Source organism: Malus sylvestris, chromosome 2 (assembly GCF_916048215.2).
Source record: "Malus sylvestris chromosome 2, drMalSylv7.2, whole genome shotgun sequence".
In the NCBI taxonomy this organism is placed as follows: Eukaryota; Viridiplantae; Streptophyta; class Magnoliopsida; order Rosales; family Rosaceae; genus Malus; species Malus sylvestris.
In genome coordinates this window covers 10364836-10385421 of record NC_062261.1, presented here as the reverse complement: position 1 = coordinate 10385421, position 20586 = coordinate 10364836, and the positions used below count along the sequence as shown (strand labels likewise).

Sequence of the window (20586 nt, the reverse complement as noted above, 5' to 3'; positions counted from 1 at the left end):
TTTCCACTCAAGGTTGTCCTTACGCAGTCCCTATGCTTTAGGAACTCACTTTCGATCCATTGGAGATTCATTTTGTTTCTATATATGTTTTATACCTATTTTATATGGTGGTTGTCCTTATTGAGGGACTCTACTAGAGATGCTCTTAGGAGAGGATTAACTTACGACATCTGAATTAATAATACAATTATATAATTGTGTTTGTTTGGAATGCAAGTCACTATTTTCAGGATAGGATACTCTCCGGATTTCATCCATTTGGATCTCACCCGCATAGCTAAATTCTTCTCCCGATTTTAGGTAATTCCTTTGCTACTTCTTTCACTATTGGTTTTGATTGAATGCTTGATGCGGATTTTAGTTAATCTGTGAGCTTTTCTATAGTCGAAAATGGTGTAATTTTAGAACGACGACCTAAAGTACATCGTTGAGGACACCTACACTTTTACCGATAACCAGCTCCAAGGAAGCCACGACGCCAACTTAGACTTTGAAGAAGACGGAAAAACAAGGATCTGAGTGGTTGGGATCGGGAAAAGATCTCTATGAGTGAGTGGAGTCACTGCAGTTACTTAAAATATAAACTATTGGTCGATGATTTATCGACAAATTTCAATAGGATTTTATTGAAAATGATGCATGATGTTTGGAGAACTTGTCATTTTCGTTCCTCATGTTTGAAATTAATTAATTTCATCTTAAATGTTTTGCTTTGAACCCTGCTATTATAATTGGTCAAAAATAATGTTAAGCAATAATGCGTGGAGACAAACGTAAGGGACAAAATTGGTTGATGTGAAAGATTATGGATGAAAGTGATGAGTTTCCCAAATGTCGGGGTACCATATGTGATAAAACATTTCACTTACGAGTGAACAAAAATATCATTACACATTAAGTGACTGAATATTTGATTTTTTGAACTTTACAACGTAATCCAAATCATTCGAATTACAAAATATTAACATATGAAATTCTAATAAAAAGTAAAAAAGTGGACATGTGAAGTGAAACCAGTTAATTAATATATTTAAACAAGTGTTGCTAGACTCATTTCATTGTCCTATTTTCTCATCCACCTTATAATTTTACCCACCGTAGAAAGTTAAAAATACTTAATACTCTTTCTCCACCTACTTTTATTCAAGAAATATCCTAGATACAATTAACATCATCCGACTCAATTCGACAACAACCTCCTTCCCACCTTATTTTTGGGATACGGTTCTAGAGAGTGGAGCTGGACTGGGAGAGGTCTGAAAGAGGGAGGGAGAGAGAAGGGTTCTGGATTATTTAGGTATTTACGTCATTTGACATGGGGGGTAAACATGTCATTAAAAATAAATTAATAAAGGGGTGGGGAAATAGGATTTTGGGGGGGGGGGATTAACAGCTCTGAGGAAAAAATTGTCAGAAAAAAAAGTAGCAAGTAATTTACTTGGAGAGCAAGAACAGATCAATTTCAAAAAAAGGGAAGTATCTATCTACAACTGTAGGATTTGATTTCGCCTTGCAGCGCAAGCAAGGTAAGTAAGTAGGGTTGGTAGGTCAAAGTATTGCGCCAATAAATACAGCCAAGATTGAGAGCCCCTATTTCTTGCGCCTGGTCTCTCTTTGAGATCAGAAAAACCCTAGCAAACCTCTCTCCCTCTCTCCCTGTTTGTTTACCGAAATTTGGCTTTAGATTCCATGGCTGAGGTTGAACACATCAACCCTTTCAGTCTCTTGGATGACGGCGATTTCATCAGCGTCGTGGACGCGAAGGAGGAGGTTGCGTTTCTTGCGGTGGTGAAGGAGGAAAAGAGGAAGAACAAAGAGGAGGAGAAGAAGAAGAAGGCAGCGGAGAAAGCGCAATCTGCATCCAGTGCTGCTAGTATTGGTTCTGAGAAGTACAATAATTACAGAGGCAATGGAGGCCAGAATTACACGAGGGTTAATCGCGGCTATTATGGCCGGAGGCGGTATTACAGAGAGGGTAACGGCGGTTATCAAGAGAGGACTCAGAGCCAGGGAGGAGAAGAAGGACAGATTGAGAATGGTGGCCAAAATCATAGAAAGGGTAACGGAGGTTATTATGGTCGGAGGCGGTATTACAAGGATGGCAACGGCGGCTCCCAGGAGATGAGTCAGAGCCAGGGAGGAGAGGGAGGAAAAGTTGAGAATGCAGGCCAAAATTATGGTAGGGGTAACGGCGGTTACAATGGTCAGAGGCGGTATTTCAGAGAGGGTAACGGTGGTTATCAACAGAGAAGTCAGAGTCAGGGTGGAGGAGTGGCGGTTAATGATGGAAGGCAACACTATGGAAGGAGAAACGGTGGTTATTATGGTGGTAAAAGGCAGTATTACAGAGCGGTTAACGGAGGCCAACAGGGAAGTAATCAGAGTGAGAATGTGGAAGTTGATGAAGCTAATGTGCTTGGTAATGGTTTTGATGGTGAGTGTTGGCAAGATTATCACGCTCGGCGGAACCCTAATCATCATAATCACAGCGTTGATGATCAGCAGATGGTGCAGGGCGGCGGTGATGATCAGCAAAGGGTTCAAGGTAGGTTTGGAGGTCAGAGGCAGGGGCGAGGCAGATGGAGAGACCATAGTCATCAAGAAAGGAGAGGATACAACAATACCGAAAACAACCAGGGTAACAACAATGGTGAGGGGTTGGAAAAGGAGAAGGAGAAACAGCAACAAGAAGAGGGCAGTGAGGAGCAGGGGAATAATTCTGAATTGCATGGTATAGGGGCCAATGGAAGTGTCAGCAGAAAGATCTCTGACAAGAAGGAAAAGAAGCCGAATATCAATGGAAGTCTTCGGAAAAAGATGAAGAAGAACAAGGATAAGATCCAAGGCGAAAACACGGCTGCTGCTCCTGCAAGTGTTCAAGAGGATAAAAAGATTACCAAGGAGTACACTCTGAAAGAGTATGAGGAGAAGGCTCTTGGTGCCAAGAAGAAGGATTCGGAGGCTGCGAACAAAAGCGTCGATGGGGATTTTGAGAGGACTGAAGCTCTTGTTAAGGAGTTTGATTCAATGCAAGTTATTGGGAAGAAGAAATTGGAGGAGAAAATGTCTGTGCCCGAGGGCCAAGAAAAGTCTGCAGAAGTTAAGAAGAGGAAAGATGGTGCTTCCATGAGAAAGATCAAGACGCAGACTTTTAATATCAATGAGTTCTGCAGACCAAAGAAGGGTGATAAACTTGAAGGGAATGATTCACTGAAGAATGGTAGAACTGAAGGACAGCGTGCTCAGCGGGATGGAAGATTTGAAGAGCATCGTGAGCAGCGGGATGGTAGATTTGAAGGGCCTCGTGGGCAGCAGGATGGTAGATTTAAAGGGCCTCATCTGCTGCAGCAGGGTGGTGGATTTGGAAACTGCTCTCAGCGGGGAGGTGGGAAAAAACCTGATGCTTCATTCGAAATGAAGGATGATCAATTTCCAGCCTTGGGATAAAATCCTGAATTAACTGCAGGATCAAGAACTTTATAATCTTTGAAATTCTTAAGAGGAAGGTTTTGGTTTTGGTTTTGCTCCCTGCTCTAGTTACATTTTTGAAATTTCGTAGTAGAAGTGGCTGTAGAGGCGCTTTTCGGATTGTACAAAATTTAGTTCAATTTTATGAAGTTCTTCAGTGTTTTTGCTTTAGTCTTGGTCTTGCTATGCTTTGAAAAAATTTGCAATCCAGTCACCTGCTACTTCTCAGCAAATAGTCAGTATCAAATTACAAATTGCCGAAAACAAAGATAAATGATCAGAAATACATAACATATTACTAACAGAACCCGAAAATATAATGCGAAGTTCACTTAGATGACTCGGTGTTAATTCTACCTCTTCAGTCCCAGCAGGAGCAAAACTAAATTGAGGTCATCGAGATTGTAGGCGGATCTGATGATATTGTTTTTGAAGTCATTCCATGGAGGATATCTAGACCCAAATTCAATGAAGAAGTTTGCTTGCACAACTGCTTTCTCATGGCTGAAAGTATCGAAAGAATACTTTCCATGGTACCTCCCAAAGCCACTCTGACCAACACCACCAAACGGTAGAGCTTCACAGACAAACTGCACATAGAAATATTTGCGATGACGTTAGATCTTTTGCCCCCTCTATTGTTTGAAAAATCAAATAGGAAAAGAAAAGTACGAATAGAAAGATGCAGTACTTGAATCAAGATGTCATTGAAAACCACGGTTCCTGAGGATGTCTCGGACAAAACCCTTCTCCTGAAGTTTGCATCTTTAGTGAAGGCATAGATGGCTAGAGGTTTCGGCCTTGAGTTTATGAACTCTATGCTTTCTTCAATCTTTTTCACCTGCACAAATCAAATCGGAAGTTCTTCAGAACAATATTTCTGGAGAGTCAAATAATCTCACAAGGGCTGCATCAATCTCTCACAGTGATAATTGGAAGCAGTGGGCCAAAGATTTCTTCGGTCATGATTGCAGCATTGAGTGGAGGATCTAGCAAGATTGTTGGCTCTATGAACCTGAAAAGTTCGATGAACAGAATTGATAAGCTTCTACTGATACTGTAACAACAGTTACTTCTGAGTTATCTCACCAGATTCGACAAGCGGGAGACCTACTAAAAGGATTGAGAACTTACAGGTTTTCTTCATCAAGTGAACCACCATGTACAATGGAAGCTGCAACGGGAGGGTCTTTGAAGAGATTGCGCAGCCTCTCAAAGTGGCGCTTATTTACGACTCTGGCTAAGCATTTTGAATCTTTTGGGCTTTCACTATAAAACCTCTTGATTGTTTTCTTCAGCGATTCAATCTGAATTACAAACAAATTGTACATGAAATCATCTCAAAGACAATAGACCATTAGTCCTTACACATACCGTAGAGAAAAGATTTATACATACCACAGTGGGAGCAAACTTTTCCTCAACGAGCATATAATCAACTCCGATACATGCCTGTCCATTGCAAGGTCCCCATTTCCCTCCTACAATTCTTTGGATTGCCACCTGCGGGCCAACACGATGAAAGCAACACGATTAAGTCTATAGTTTAAGACTTCTTCCACATCCTTTAAAATTGCAGTTACTCCGAAAAACCTTTAAATCTGAAGGACTTGAGATGGAATCTAGGATAATCGGGCATTTTCCACCCAGCTCCAGAGCAACCGGTGTCAAATTCTTTGCAGCTGCAGACATGACAATACGCCCGACCTGCTGACTTCCTGCAAGATTTATCTTGGAAGGCAAATTAATATTTACAACAAGGTACGCTCATTGTCAATGAACTTCTGTATTCTGAGGTGATTCTGAAAATCTATACCAGTAAAGAATATCTTGTCCCACTTCTGCTGCAGGAGGAGTTCACTGATTTCTGCTCCGCCCTCAACAATTTTAACCGCTTTACTGTCCATGTATTGAGGGATGGTGTTGGCAAGAAAGGAAGAGCTCGCGGGCGCTTGCTCTGAAGGTTTTAGAACAACTGCATTCCCTGCAGCTATTGCTCCGATCATAGGGTCCAATGCCAAGGCTACATAAACGCCGAAAATTAAGGATTAACGAAGATATAATACTTGCAGTTTAGAAGATCTGCTTAGATGCAAAATGTACAGTCATATTCATTTGAACAGTTTTTTATACTACTGCCACTGTTATCGTAAAAAATAAATAGACATGACAAAGCAACTGCACTCACATATTGGGAAGTTCCAAGATGCAAATACGAGAACTACGCCGAGGGGTTCGGGCAGCAGCCACCCAGACGTCGGGAACATAGGCAACGGTAATCCCACCTTCCCGGATGCCAGAAATTCACATAGGTGACGGAAATAACAAAACCTAAATCAGCAATGCTTCATATCTTTGTGTTTGACTTTGAACATGCTTCTGCTCACTTTCTTATTCAAAATTTTAGCTAAATTCGAGTTACCTTTTTAGGAGCAACCCATTTCTCCAGATTGCTCAAAGTATGATTGATTGATTTTTTCACAACTCCAATCTACAATCAAACAGCAAAACAGAATTATCCAATTACTGTACAGAAACCTTTTTTTTTTGGGGATAAAATATTGACGACATATTGAAAAACTAAGCGTTTCAGTAATTGAGAGTTGAAAAACTATATTTTTGGTTAATTTCTCAAATACATCAATAACATGTCGCTATGTTTTATCGACAAAAATAATTAATATCGATGTCTTATTATTTCGACAATTAAGGAATAGACGTCCGTGCCATCGTAACACAATTTTGAAGAAGTATTCTTACTTCGTCCCGATAAGATTCAACAGGGTGCTTGCCAAGATCTTGATCGAGTGCTCTGAAAATGTTTTCCTCATTGTCATTCACAAGCTTGAGAAGCGAACTGAGTTGTTTTTTCCTCCATGCAATGCTTCTGGTTCTGCCACCTTTGAATGTTTGCCTGAGCTCAGACAAAGTTTCCTCCACTTCTCTCACTGCTTCCATGGTGGTACGTAACTGGTATGCCCTAACTCCAAAAATCTCCACGATTTAAAATAAAGGCGCTGTGTTGCATTAAAATTATCCAACTAATCAGATAGTTGCAGTTGGTGTACCTCCTGAAGTCAATCAATGCTACCCACCAAATGTCTCCAGCAACGTCACAAGAGAAACAAATTTTATCAAGGAAGATGTTTGTGTCCGTCGTTGCGTGTAGCGGGGAACAACAAACGTTGATCTATGTGGATCCCATCATGATCAACGGTTGTCGTTGCATCACATAATCACGAGCGACTGGTACTAACACGACTGTTTTCCTTTATTTTCTTGTAATGTGTCATGTAAACAACAAAGAGAAAATGCATACATATCTTATAATTTGTCACGCAATGCATACATATGTAATTGGTAAATTCTTCTCGTTATGACGAATGACAAAAGAAGAGATATAACTATCGCCGGCTCCATGCTCTGATGTGGGGCCGGTGGCAGTCCTCTCCCCTCCTCCCAGCCTTTCTTCTTCCTCTTATCAGTTCTCCTCACTCCCCATCACCTCATCGTCATTCCCTCCCTTCCCCTCTCCCTCCCTCTCCCTGCACTTCGATGTTTGTCTTTCTTTTAAATTTTACTTTCATGCGTTACTGGAATTGTTAATTCTTTTGGAATTTCCGTCCATAAGTGCTTCTTTAGTAAGGTTATTTGTGAATCTCTCCTAGTAATTATTTTAATTTTGTGTTCATGTGTTACTGGCTCCTCACGTGTTTACTTCACTTTTCCAGTCGCTTCACTGGCGGTGTTGAATATAAATTTCATGTTGGTATGGATACGAAATGGTTCCATATCAGTTCATCATCAGAGTGTCTGACTTTTTCATCATCCTTGAGTTCTTTTGGGCTTGTCTCGTGGCAACAACAGTTTGATCAAGTTTTCCTTGTATGTTATGTTGAAGTCATTGTTCTAAAAATCCTCGTCTAAGCTTTAGACGTTTAGTCATCGTTCCGATTAATTTCAAAGCGTTTGAAAATTAAAAAATGGCGCCTAGACCTCCTTAGGTTTCTGCTTAATGGAAGCTTAAGCACTCGCTTAGCCTGCCTGGACACTTGCCAATACAATTATGTATGTTTATAAGTATAAACAATACAATTATGTATCCTAATACAATTATGTATGTTTGTAAGTATAAGATAGAAAGAATACTTTATGTATATTTCATTTCTTAATCAGGAAGTAATACATGAGAGTTTATATACACTTTGCTAAATAAGCTTAGTTACTAATGACCCCAGATTAATCACTAACAGTGTGATTAACAACAAAAACACATATGACTAATTTCCAGCTGTTACATAAATATCTAAGAGTGAGGTGTCCCTTTATCCTCCCTCAAGCTAAACGGAGGAGACCCGAGAGAAAGCTTGGACTGTAACAACTTGAATCTGGATTTGGGAAGTGCCTTGGTATGAATATCAGCAACTTGATGATGAGTACTGACATGTTGCACTTTAACCAGATTGGCTAAATCAAGTTCTCTTATATAATGGTAATCAATCTCGACATGTTTCGTTCGAGCATGAAACACGGGATTGGATGCCAAAGAAATGGCAGAGACATTGTCACACCAAATGTGGGGCACCTGTCGAAGTGGGAAATGGAGATCATGAAGAATTTTGCAGATCCATGTCAATTCTGCAGCTGTGTAAGCAAGAGAACGATATTCAGCTTCTGTGGACGATCGAGCAACGGTATGTTGCTTCTTTGCACTCCAGCTAATCAAGTTAGGACCAAAATACACACAATAACCACTGGTTGATCGTCTGTCAAAGATGCAGCCAGCCCAATCAGCATCAGAAAATGCGGTAAGATGTAAGGAACCTTTCTTGAACCACAGACCTTGATGAGCTGAACCTTTGAGGAAACGTAAAATTCGTTTGACTGCTTGAAAATGTGATTCTCGGGGACACTGAAAGAATTGACAAACTTGGTTGACAGCAAACGAAATATTCGGTCGGGTCCAAGTGAGGTACTGTAAAGCACCCACAATAGATCTGTACTCGGATGGATTATCAAGTAAGGGACCAGTGTGATCCAACTTAGTTGTGCTAAGTGGAGTGGAACATGGTTTGCAACCATCCATATGAGTTTTAACATGCAGATCATGAGCATATTTCCCTTGAGAGAGAAAGAGACCTTCAGTAGTTCGTTGAATCTCAAGACTAAGGAAAAAATAAAGAGGACCCAAATCTTTAACAGGAAATTGAGTGCTGAGCTGATGAATGAACTCTTGACAAGCAGAGGAATGTGGACCAGTCACTAGGATATCATCAACATACACTAGAACGATAATCAGAGAGGGTTTGTGTTGAACAAAGAGAGAGCAATCAGATTTAGAGTTTTCAAATCCAAAAGAGATCAGAGTCTGAAAAAAGTTTATCATACCAGGCATGAGGAGCCTGTTTCAAGCCATAAAGAGACTTGTTAAGCTTGCAGACATAGGAGGATTTGGTGGAATCAATAAAGCTAGGAGGTTACTGCATGAAAACCTCTTCCTGAAGAGTGCCGTGAAGAAAGGCATTACTGATATCCAGTTGATTAAGAAACCAGTTTTGTTGGACTGCAAGAGTGAGTAAAATGCGAATGGTGATTGGCTTTGCAACAGGACTGAATGTCTCCTGAAAGTCAACTCATTCTTGCTGATGAAATCCCTTAGCGACAAGACGGGCTTTGTATCGATCAATGGAACCATCAGGTTTTCGCTTGATTCGAAAAACCCATTTGCACCCGACAATATTCTGATGAGGAGAGGGAGGTACAAGAGTCCAGGTAACTGTAGTTTGTAAGGCTTGAAACTCTGCAGACATTGCTTGCATCCAATGATCATGTTTGGAAGCCTGTAGGTAAGTGGTAGGAACAAAACTGCTGGAATCAATTGGATGTTTAGTTGCAGCCAATACTTTGGGTTTAAAAATACCAGCCTTGGACCGTGTCACCATTGGATGAGTATTAGTAGAGACAGCAGGTAGTGGAGAAGCAGCAGAGAGCTGAGAAGGAATAGGTGGTGGAGAAGCAGTAGGTACGTGTGAGGGAGTGGAATGTGGAGATGAAGATGCTGATGAGTGATCTGGAATAGGTACAGAGTGAGCAGGGCTACCCATGGATGAAGAAGCTTACAGAGGAGAACTTGTTGTTGAAACTGGAAAAGGTAGTGTAAAAGGAGATGAAGCAGCAGAGGATGCAGATTCCAATGGTGCAGGACCCTGAGATGGTGGAGAATATTGAAAAGGGAAATGATCTTCATTGAAAAGAACATGTCGGGAGATGTACAAACGATGTGTTTGAACATCTAAGCACCTGTAGCTCTTGTGCTGCAAACTATAACCAAGAAACACACAGAGAGAACTTTTCCCAGCAAGCTTAGATGATACATAAGGTTTGAGCCATGGATAACAGCTGCATCCAAAAGTCTTAAGCTTGGAATAATCGGGGACTGTGTTGAAGAGTAACTCCCAAGGAGATTTGTCCAAATTGGATAAGGGCAATCTATTAATGAGATACAAGGCCGTAGAGAAAGCTTCAACCCAATATCTGTGAGGAACACTGGAAGCTACTAAAAGAGTTCTTGCAGTTTATGTGATATGACGGTGTTTACGCTCAACACATCCATTTTGCTCAGGAGTGTGAGGACATCTGTATTGATGAGAAATACCATGGTGAACAAGAAAAGAATTGAATGCAGAACATGTGAATTCACCACCAGAATCTGATCGGAAAGTCTTGATTTTATTGCCAACCATATTTTCAACATATGCTTTGAAACTAACAAATACAGAGAAAACCTCAGATTTTGCTTTCAGAGGAAACAACCAAGTGTATTTAGTGAACTCATCTACAAATAGCACATAGTACTTGTAACCACTAACAGAAAGCACTGGAGCTGGCCCCCAAACATCACAGTGAATCAACTCAAGACTAGCAGATACAACACTAGTACTAGAAGAAAATGGTAACTTGTGATTTTTGCCTATAGCACAATCTGTGCAAAAGAAATTTACAGATTTAGCACCACTGGAAGGAAAGGAAGCTTTATTTAAAATCTTCTGAAACATTGCTGTAGAAGGATGCCCAAGCCTCATATGCTATGTCTGGAGTGTAGCCTTAGTACTGAAAAATGCTGAGTATGGAGAGGTGGAAGGAATACCTTGGAGAGGGTAGACACCATCTCTAACTGGTCCTTGAAAAAGCATCCTCCCCGTAGAGCGATCCTTGATTACAGAGCCATCAGAATCAAGAGTTAAAGCACACTTGTTATCTTTTAAAAACTGATAAGCAGAGAGAAGATTGAACTTCATCATGGGAACATGTAGAACATTATTCAAACGAAATGTAGTTGATGGTGTTTTAAGCACAGAATGTCCAGAGTGATGAATAGACATACCTTGCCCATCACCAATATACACTTTCTCTTCGCCAGAATAGGGAATAGGGGAATGAATAGCAGAGATATCATTGGTGATATGAGATGTGGCGCCAGAGTCAATAAGCCAAGTAGGAGAGGTAGATTTAGATGTAGTGTGCACACACATAGCAGCTAACTTGGCAGGAGGTATTTTGCCAGCAAAAGCATGATTAATCCTTTCATAACAATCAAGTGCTTCATGCTCAAAGGAATGACAAATTTGGCAAGGATTTTTACCACCAGAATAGGTATTATGATGAGAAAAGCCACCAGAATGAGAGCGATTACCAGAGTTATTGCGGAAAGAGCCAGAGCCATTGCTGGGATGATTAGAATTGCCACGAAAGTTATTGAATGATTTGGAAAAGTTACCACGATAGTTACGCTGAAAGGATCCTTTACCACGATTATTCTGAAATCCATGAGGAGTATGAAACTGCACTGCATAAGCTTGTGGAAAGGAAAGTGGTGTAGGAAGAAGAGGACCCTGAGATTGAGCAGCAAAGGCCTGAAAAGGTTCTTGAGCGGAAGAGACAGGGCCTTTCTTTTTGCGATTCATGAATAATTCCTTGTTAATCAATAGACCATGAAGTTCATCCAGAGTAGTTGAAGAAATGCGTAACATAATAGAATCAATGAAAGATTCATATGCATCAGATAAGCCATTTAGAGTGACATCAACGAGATCATGATCAGAAACTGGTGAACCAGCCGCCATTAAAGCATCAGAAATACCTTTGATGCGCTGCAGATATTCAGAGATCGAGAGATCACCTTGAGCAATAGTGTGTAAACGAGATCGGAGTTGATGAATGTGAGCCGCAGATACTCCCCCGAATCGATTCTCAAGATTAAGCCAGAGATCGCGGGAAGAAGTCACACCAACAGTAAAGGGAATAATTTCTTCAAAGAGAGTATAATTAAGCCAAATCAGTATGTTTTGATCTTTCTCATACCAGGCTTCATAGGCAGGATTAGGAGTGCTAGTAGAACGACCAATCACATCAAGAAGATAAGGCGGTGGACAAGGCTCGGAGCCATCAACGAAGCCAGTGAGTTTATAGCGCCGGAAGATCGGAGCAAAAAGAGCTTTCCAGACGAGGTAATTGTCAGTTTTAGCTTCGTAGGTACCAGACAGCTGATATTCTGGATCGTGATCGAAGAAATGGACGAATTTGAGAAATTAGGGTTCATTGCAGAGAAATTGGGGGCGACGAACTCAGTCGATGCAGGATTCGGAGGAACAAGATCAGGAGAAGAAGTGAATGACGCCATGGTTGCAGAATCAAGAGAGAGCTTGAAGATCGAGAGAGAGATCGTGAATCGCTCAGAAAGAAAATGAGAGGATCGAGAGGCGATGAAGCAAAGAGGCGAGTGATACCAAGATAGAAAGAATACTTTCTGTATATTTCATTTCTTAATCAGGAAGTAATACATGAGAGTTTATATACACTTTGCTAAATAAGCTTAGTTACTAATGACCCCAGATTAATCACTAACAGTGTGATTAACAACAAAAACACATATGACTAATTTCCAACTGTTACATAACAGAAAATATCTAAGAGTGAGGTGTCCCTTTAGTATAAACATACACTTATTTATACGATATATAATAAATTTACTTAATATATATTAATTTATATATCCCAGAAACCCTTATCAGATAAATGAAACCCGGATCTTTCTTGTTGAAACAAAAAAAAAAGGAAAACTAATGAAAAGGGCTTGAAAAGTTTGAGTTTTAATGATAAGGACAAAATAAAGGGTAAAGTGAATAGTACCAGGATTGACTTTTTAGTGTAAAAATGTGGTTTTTCGTTAAAGTGAACAGTACCGGGTGCTTTTCGTTAAAGTTCCCAAAAAAAAAGGATAAATGAAACCCGAAAGGTAGTTTTGAATTGGTTTTAAGTTGGGTCATAAATTTTGTTTGAGAAGGAATTGCATGCACCCAAATTTTGGTAACAAATCCCAAATACTGGGAGAACGATCTTTCCTTGAACATTATTATTCGTAGCAACCTACTTAATTATTTGGACTTTCGCGTTTTATCTATTTGGCTCACCTGATCATCCTGTCTGTTTGACGGTGGTCTGGACCGTAACATTGACGTTACATCTCCGCCGCCTTATTTTCTTATTTTTGTTCTTGAAGAAAAAGAAAGTCATATGGTTGAAATAATTATGGGTTATAACAAGATTTAAAAATGATATTGTTATTGACATTTCAAAAATGTCATTGTCCATTCCTTAGAGTATATTTTTCATTTTAATTATAAAACTTTTGGAGTCTAAAATGAACATTTTAAATTGAAAAAGAATGCATTATCCACCAAGACAATGCACCGCTCGAAGTTTACTTTTATGAGTCAATGCAACTTCTTCACTGCACTCCCCACCTAATATTTTAAATGGGCAAAGCCATAACTGTCACTATCATAATAAATCAACGGGTGTAAGCACCAATTGGCATATTGGGACTTGGATCCTCTCCTGAGCCCAAGGAGAGGATCCTCCTGACCAAAGGATTTGGGCCGTTGGATGAAAATCCAACGGCTATAATTATTATAACTTTAAAGGGACCCCCCTGTTTGTAGCCGTTGGATTTTCATCCAACGGTTCAAGTCATTTGGTCAGGAGGATCCTCTCCTTGGGCTCTGGAGAGGATCCAAGTCTGGCATATTGATGGTGAATAATTTATTTATTTATTTAATATTTTGAATGGCTAAACAATCTTCGATTTAAATGATTTCTTCTAAAAATGATAAAATATAAATACTAAGAATTTTTTTAATAGAAAATAAATATTAAGAAATTGATTGATTTTAATTATACTTATATATGATGAAAATACGTTATTAGCAATGAATGAAATATGTACCTTCCTCTGTATAGAGATGTGTATTATATTATCACAAAAGAAAAATAAACGTCCGGAACGTGGTGGACCAATGTTTCTAAATTAGGTCATCAACTTTATTTGGTATTTCATTACACCAATGTTTTTGTGTCTACAATTTTTTTTTTTTGACAACAACGACATTTGTTATTTCATTAATCATCCGACAGTAATACATAGGTGCCAATTGGATACAATCCTTCAGTGATCAAGAAAATGATCTAGAGGTGAATTTGCGCAAAAGAGACAATAATAGTAACCCCTAGACAGCTACTACATATACAAGAACTTCCCACTACACCTATACAAACCTGTCACATAAACGATATATAACATATTCGTATGGGTGAATGCAAACAGTTACCGCCGAATAGCTCGACCACATGAAGTCATTGCGAGAGCAAGACCACATGAAGTCATCGTTAGTGGACGAGACCACATAATATAACGCTCAAAGCGAAAACCAAGTATAGTCATCGTTGTAGCGCGTCCACAACACTCGCCAGGCAAGGCGATAGAGTTAGACTAAACTAACTCAAAACTAAACTAAATTAAAATTAAACTAAACTAGGTTAAAAAAATTAATCCGAGAAAGGAACCACAAAATGACGTTATCCAGTAGGGGAAAGAACCCTCAGGCAAAGAGCACAGTCGTGTTGAGGCACAAGACGGCAGAAACCCTAAACACCAATTGGGTCTGCTACATCCACAAGTCCAAAAGAGATGCAAAGATGAACTGCATACGGCAGAAATTCCAGATCTGAAAAATGCAACCACCAATAAGAGTGGCCCAGACAGACCCATCGCCAAATTTGCAAACCCTAACCAAAGCAACACCTCCAAGGAGGCGCTGTGCTAAAATCTAATCATGGATTTCGACAAATCACAACACCAAGCAGAGTGACGAAAACGGGATTCCAATGCACCAGTACCCTTGGGAGGGCAAGGTCCAGATCTGAATGTAAGGGGAGAGACACAGGGGGAGAGGAGGGTGGAAGGTTGAGAAAGGCTAGGATAGGGAAATAACGTAAGAAACAGAGGGGGTGTATGGCGAGGCGAGAGAAAATTGGGGTGAGAAGGGGGGAATGGAAATAGTAATGCTACCGATCATTTTCAATCCAACCTTCTCATTTTGTTTTCCCATTTGTTTTTCTCATCTTGCAAAGTCCTATGATAATTGAAATAGTATGTTTTTCATTTGCCTTATAAAGATCAATTTTATAAATAATTTATTAAATTAAAAATCGTTTAACCGTTCAAATAATTGTTAGATGCCTAAATAATTTTAGAATTGGTTGATTTTTGGCATAATTAATCTTTATTGTGTGAATTAAAGAAGAGAAAATTCGAATTATTGTTTACGTTGAAGTATGAAAATGAGACCTGACAATGTTATTAGGAATTTGAATCCTTTTTGGGCCTTAGTGTCTGAAGCATAAGGACTAGGAAATTTATGTCCTTAATTTGTGTGCAGTGTGTCAATATAATGAGCTAGTGAAGACCGTCAGAATCAATTTGAGTAAGTTAGATTAACTGGTCATTGAGCTCCGGACGATGAGATTCGAAGAGAATCTCTGTCCGGTTACTAGCAGTTTTATTTTAAAAAAAAACCTTATTATGGGGTTGGGTGTTTGATTGGACATTTTTTAAGTCTCTGCCGGATCTTTTTATTAGTTGCATGCATGATCCTTGGATTTGTACTTGGTACCCTACACAATTCAAGAACTTCGGGTATCCTAAACTTACCGTTGCCTTGTAGTAGGATTCCCTCATGTTTAAACCGCTACGATTAAGGCATATTAACATTTTGTTTTGAATTTTTTATGTAAAGAAAAAAGACAAAAAGGAAAGTGTGAGGGGGGGTGGAAGGGGATGGTAATATGAAGGAGAGAATTAGCTTTACAATATTATTTTGAATAAACGATATTATTTACACTAAGACCATCTCCAACCATTGGGGATTTAGCTTAAAATTTTAAGCCATGACCCAGAAATTGCTTTTCTCCACCAATGGTTATGGCTTAAAATTTTAATCTCAAATTATTAAATAATTATTTTAGCCTTGTTTTTTTTTTTTGGCTAACTTTTTTTTAAAATAAATTTTTTGTAGGTTATCCTAATTTATTTTTATGAACATTTTCATCTAAAAATATTTAAATTCCATTAAGTAATTAAAAATCATACAAATACATAGGTATCTATACAATTTTAAGTGAAATATGAAGTGCAGTAATAATTCTTTATTTTCAATATGAGTTTTGATATAATAAAATGAATATACCTCAAGGGAAAACAATTATCATAAAATTACCTTCCTTTTCATGGGAGAGTGAGCGATGATATTTGTTATTTGATTTTATTATGTAATTATCATAAAATCTCCTCCGTTTAGTTGGATGCAATTATATATGTAATTATGTAATTGTATTCTTGAGCGATGATATTTGTTATTTGATTTGATTAGTCATTTTTAAGGCCCGTAATTGAGGGAAGGCTGGCCTTCCATGGTGGTGCTCCCGGTTCTATGGTCATGGCCATGGAACGCTCCTTAATTTGGTTCATATTTAAATTGGAACAATACTTGGCTGCTGAAAATTTAGTAGCTATTCATGCTTTGAACCAATCAAATTTTGACGCGTATCTAAATAATAAAATTATAAACACAAATTGAACACGTGTCCAAATATGATTGAGTGAAAGTAGGAATGACTGCTGAATTGGGCTATCGACGAGCCAACCAAATTGTGCTCCCCGCTCTATGATCTCGCTAACCTGAGTAAGCCTAGGTCTGACCCTAAAACTTGACTTTGGTGAATTCCAATTTCACAAAGTGACTCATGAAGTGATGAGTAGAACTATCGACGAGCCGAGCCAACCAAATATCATTCCAATTTGCCAAAAAAATGATATAACAGATTTGAGACTTGTTGTAACAAAAGGGCCAACATCCCCAAACAATTAGGTGGTTTTGTAATACGACCAACATCCTCATATGTGCAAGGTGAGCTGCCCAATCTAAACACATGCATCTAACTTTCTGCGCAGCTTTGTTGATAATATTTTTTAATACACTCAATTAGTCTTTTTTGGGTACTTAAGGTATTGCTTGTGCGATCTGAGATAGCTCATAGCTCCACCCGTCCACCTGCACTTAGGTTTACTGTCTTTATATACGCAGATGATGACTGATGAGTAAGGTGTGCAGACCTGTGCATATTTTTTTGTTTTAGTTATGCAATCATTTACTGTTCTTCTTAAATATAATTTACTTTGATTTGCATAGTTTTACCTTGTTCAAATCAGTATCAAAACATTGTTTTCTGGCCTGGATATGTATGGCAGACGTAAGCTCAATGTTTTATAACTTTCATTTGACAAATAAATTGTACAGTCTTTGAATTTAGTCTGTTGATGTGTTGCCTATCAGGGAGCTTTTTTTAATTTGGGACACTTTGGATGCAGTCCCTAGCTATCAATATTCTTTGATTGAAACCTTATTAGTTTTTAGTTTTTGATTGAGGTCCTTGACATTAATGAAATAATGTAAGTTACTATATGTTTTTAATTAAAAATTAAAAATTGAAATTTGTAATTGTTTATATTAATGAGATTTTAAATAAAACCCATAATTTATGGGATTAAAAATAATAAAATATAAATTATACTCTCTATTATATTGTGTGTGTGTATATATATATATACATATATGTATGGGTACATTAACCAAAATTAACAAAAAAAAGTTATTGTACCAAAACATGGATACATTCTCAAATCAACGAAAAAGAATGTACCCATATAAGTTTAAACATGGATTAAAAAATTTGAATGAATTTTATATTAAAAAAAGGGTACATTTTACCTATAACAAATTGATATATTTGAGAATGGGTACATTTAAGATTAAAAAAATTGAAAAATTATATGAATGGGTACATTTAAGATTAAAAAATTGAGAATCTTTTTATATATAAAAAAAAAACCTAATAGGTACAAAGTTAATTTAATTTAATTTTTTTTTATTTTGGAAATGTTTGAATTGAAAATTAATTAGAATTTTAATAGAGGTGTGAGTATTAAACCCTAAATTAATTACTAATTTTTATATTAAAAAATTATATAATAAACATGTAAATTCATTATCACATTAATGCTAGGGACTTGAATCAAAATTTGAGAACTAATAAGGTCTCAGTCAATGAACAGTAAAAACTAGGGACCGTATACTAATTTTTCCTTTTAATTTTTGAATATGTTGTATGACATTTAACCATTTGTAAAATTAAAAAAATTAATAGAAAAGAAACATTTTGCTTGAGAATATAATGAATCCTTCTTGTAATGTTTGGATTTGTCTGATCACCATGTGTTTAAAACTCAAGTTGTCTAAATTTGTTTCTACGATATTTTGATGTAGCGGTTTTATCTGTTAGGATAAAAGATTAGTATTGTTTTACATTGCCAGGTGTCACAAGTGTATTGGAGACTCTAGAAGTCAGATATGTGTCATTGTATTTATAAGGATGTATGATGTAATAGTTGGATATAATAAAATACAGTTTCTCTCTCTACATTCTCTCTCTTCGAAAGCTTTCTTCAGTTCTTCTTAAGTTCTTCTTCATAGTTTGTTCTTAGCATTATCATGGTATCAGGTGGCCATTGATTCTAATGCCTTGGTTTTTCTTCTTTGAGAATCACTATTACGTTTGTTCTCTTTTTCATGCAGATGCTGGTTATCACAAGAAAGCATAGTAATCACAGTATCGAACTGTATCAGATTAGCATATGTTTCAATGTCATGAAAAGGACTTTTTATGGCATTGTTCAATGTCATTGTATTGGCAGACTTTCCACGACTCATCGATCTATGACGTGCATTGTGGTGTTTGAAAAACGTCATAGAAAGGTTTCCATGACATTTTTCAAACGCCATGAAATTGTTCTATCTAGTAGCTTGATATGAAAAAAATACTCAACAAGCTAAGGGGCCTGAACCAATTTGAGAAACTGGCTTAGAACCATTTTTGGGTAATTAATCATATTATGAAGGAATCTATATGAATTCGGCGGAGTAATCAGCAGTCCAAGAGTGGACCTTCTTAGGAAACTAACACAAAACTAATAGGTCATCAACAAGAACACTCAATAGCACAGATTGTGAAGGCAGGAGCTAAAATCAAGGCATGCATACGAAGCTTTAACAGAGAGAGGTCATTCACCCCTTCTGATGAGAGAGAGAGAGAGAGAGATGGGACATGCGTTGTGGTAGATAGGTGATAACCAACAACGTTAATATCTTCGAAATCTCTCAATCACACTCCTCACTCAAACTCGATATTGTCGTCCAAGTACAAACTACTCATTTACACCTTGTATATTGTGTATGTGTATCATGAGACACGCATGTAATTTGGTGGATACTACACTCTGATCACATTGTAAATAATTTATTGAACATGAGTCATTGAAATTAAGTTTTAGTGTTCAAATTAACTCAATTAGTGAAATGTTAATACAACAAAGTTTTGTGAATCTGACCGCATCTTATATAAATATCTAGAAAGTATTTGAAACACATGTTGTTTGATGGATATATAGTAGAACTAAAATTTTTTTTTGTCACTGGTATATACATTTCTTATGTTTATTTATCTCCTCATATCGACATATGCAGTTCTTAATTTCCCTAGATTTTGTAAATCAATTTAATTAATCAACTCTATAAGCTCTCCATCGGACCTTGATTACTTCCACATACCTCTCATTTGAAGAATGTACAATGAAAAACTCATATTGTTGTTATAGTTGTGGTTTCCTATCACTTGCATGAGTTTGGATAAATTTGGTGCTTTATACCCTATCTATGATATAAAAGACTTAAACAATTAGTCCTCAAGTCTTTGATTTAACGGAGCATGTAAGTGTCCACGACATATGAAAGGTTTCTATAGTTTGCATAGTTACACAGCATCCAAAGTACGAGATCTTAGCTTCTCTCTTATAACAATGATCAATTTCTTGATTTGAAGAGAAATTTTCACAAATAACAAAGCAGGAAATCCCCCTAAGTAAACTTGCCATCTAATAATAAACAAGTGTCACCAATACAAATATATCTTACCAGTACAAATATATCACAAAAACGATAGACACAACATACTTATATACCTATGTCAAGCACACACAAAAACAATGCAACCCCATATTAAAAACCTAGTTTAGTCGCTGAGAGCATATTAATATAAAGATTCTCTTTATGGGTCGAATAGTATAAACACAAGAGAGAAAAGGAGAGATGCTATATCTATCATACATACAGTGTTACTTGCTGGTAATATAATTTTGCATATGTATCAAAAATTGAAAAAATTTGCACAAGCAAAGGATTTTGTACTACCGCGCGTACATATAAATGTAATCAGTTTGGTCCTAGACACATTCAAAATTTGAGATCTCCCTAGCATGCATGATATTATGAAACTGTTAACTCAAGTAACTAGCACGCTGAACAGGACTCGTGTGTTTGTGTTCCTGTTCCTGTACTGTCGTGGTCAAAAGAATCGAAACCCTATGCACTATAGCTACATCAGACGCTATCATCGGTAGGTTCAGAACTACTGTTAAACATTTAACTTAGCAACTAGCAATCTCTAGGCTCTAGCTAGCTAGCTAGCAACAAGCCTACAAGCCTGGCCACACTATATAGGACAAGGATTGTTTGTCCTCCACTTCCGATGCCCTTTCCGTGCCCTCCTATTTGTGTGGTCACGGTTAAACCACGTCAACATTTTATATTACTATTCATTTTTGTCTTA

The 20586-nt window shown here is 37.7% G+C and overlaps 3 protein-coding genes across 3 annotated transcripts; 1 reads left to right on the top strand and 2 right to left on the bottom strand.

The window, feature by feature from the left end:
* Positions 1-1689: 1689 nt before the first annotated feature.
* LOC126601080 (uncharacterized) lies at positions 1690-3447 on the top strand. Its single transcript, XM_050267750.1, has one exon. The coding sequence runs from the start codon at positions 1690-1692 to the stop codon at positions 3445-3447; it is 1758 nt and encodes a 585-aa protein (XP_050123707.1).
* Positions 3448-3667: 220 nt separating this feature from the next.
* On the bottom strand, positions 3668-6437 carry LOC126585977 (aldehyde dehydrogenase family 3 member F1-like). Its single transcript, XM_050250623.1, has 10 exons — positions 6229-6437; positions 5891-5959; positions 5657-5753; positions 5285-5491; positions 5062-5186; positions 4867-4971; positions 4603-4775; positions 4393-4483; positions 4160-4309; positions 3668-4058 (listed from the first exon to the last, which is right to left on the bottom strand). Exons 1-10 carry the CDS (start codon positions 6424-6426, stop codon positions 3822-3824), a joined length of 1452 nt encoding a protein of 483 aa, XP_050106580.1. The 5' UTR covers positions 6427-6437; the 3' UTR covers positions 3668-3821.
* A 1337-nt stretch (positions 6438-7774) lies between these two features.
* Positions 7775-8992, bottom strand: LOC126601064 (uncharacterized mitochondrial protein AtMg00810-like). Its single transcript, XM_050267748.1, has 2 exons — positions 8961-8992; positions 7775-8870 (listed from the first exon to the last, which is right to left on the bottom strand). The coding sequence occupies exons 1-2, from the start codon at positions 8990-8992 to the stop codon at positions 7775-7777; spliced, it is 1128 nt and encodes a 375-aa protein (XP_050123705.1).
* Between the last annotated feature and the right edge of the window lie 11594 nt (positions 8993-20586).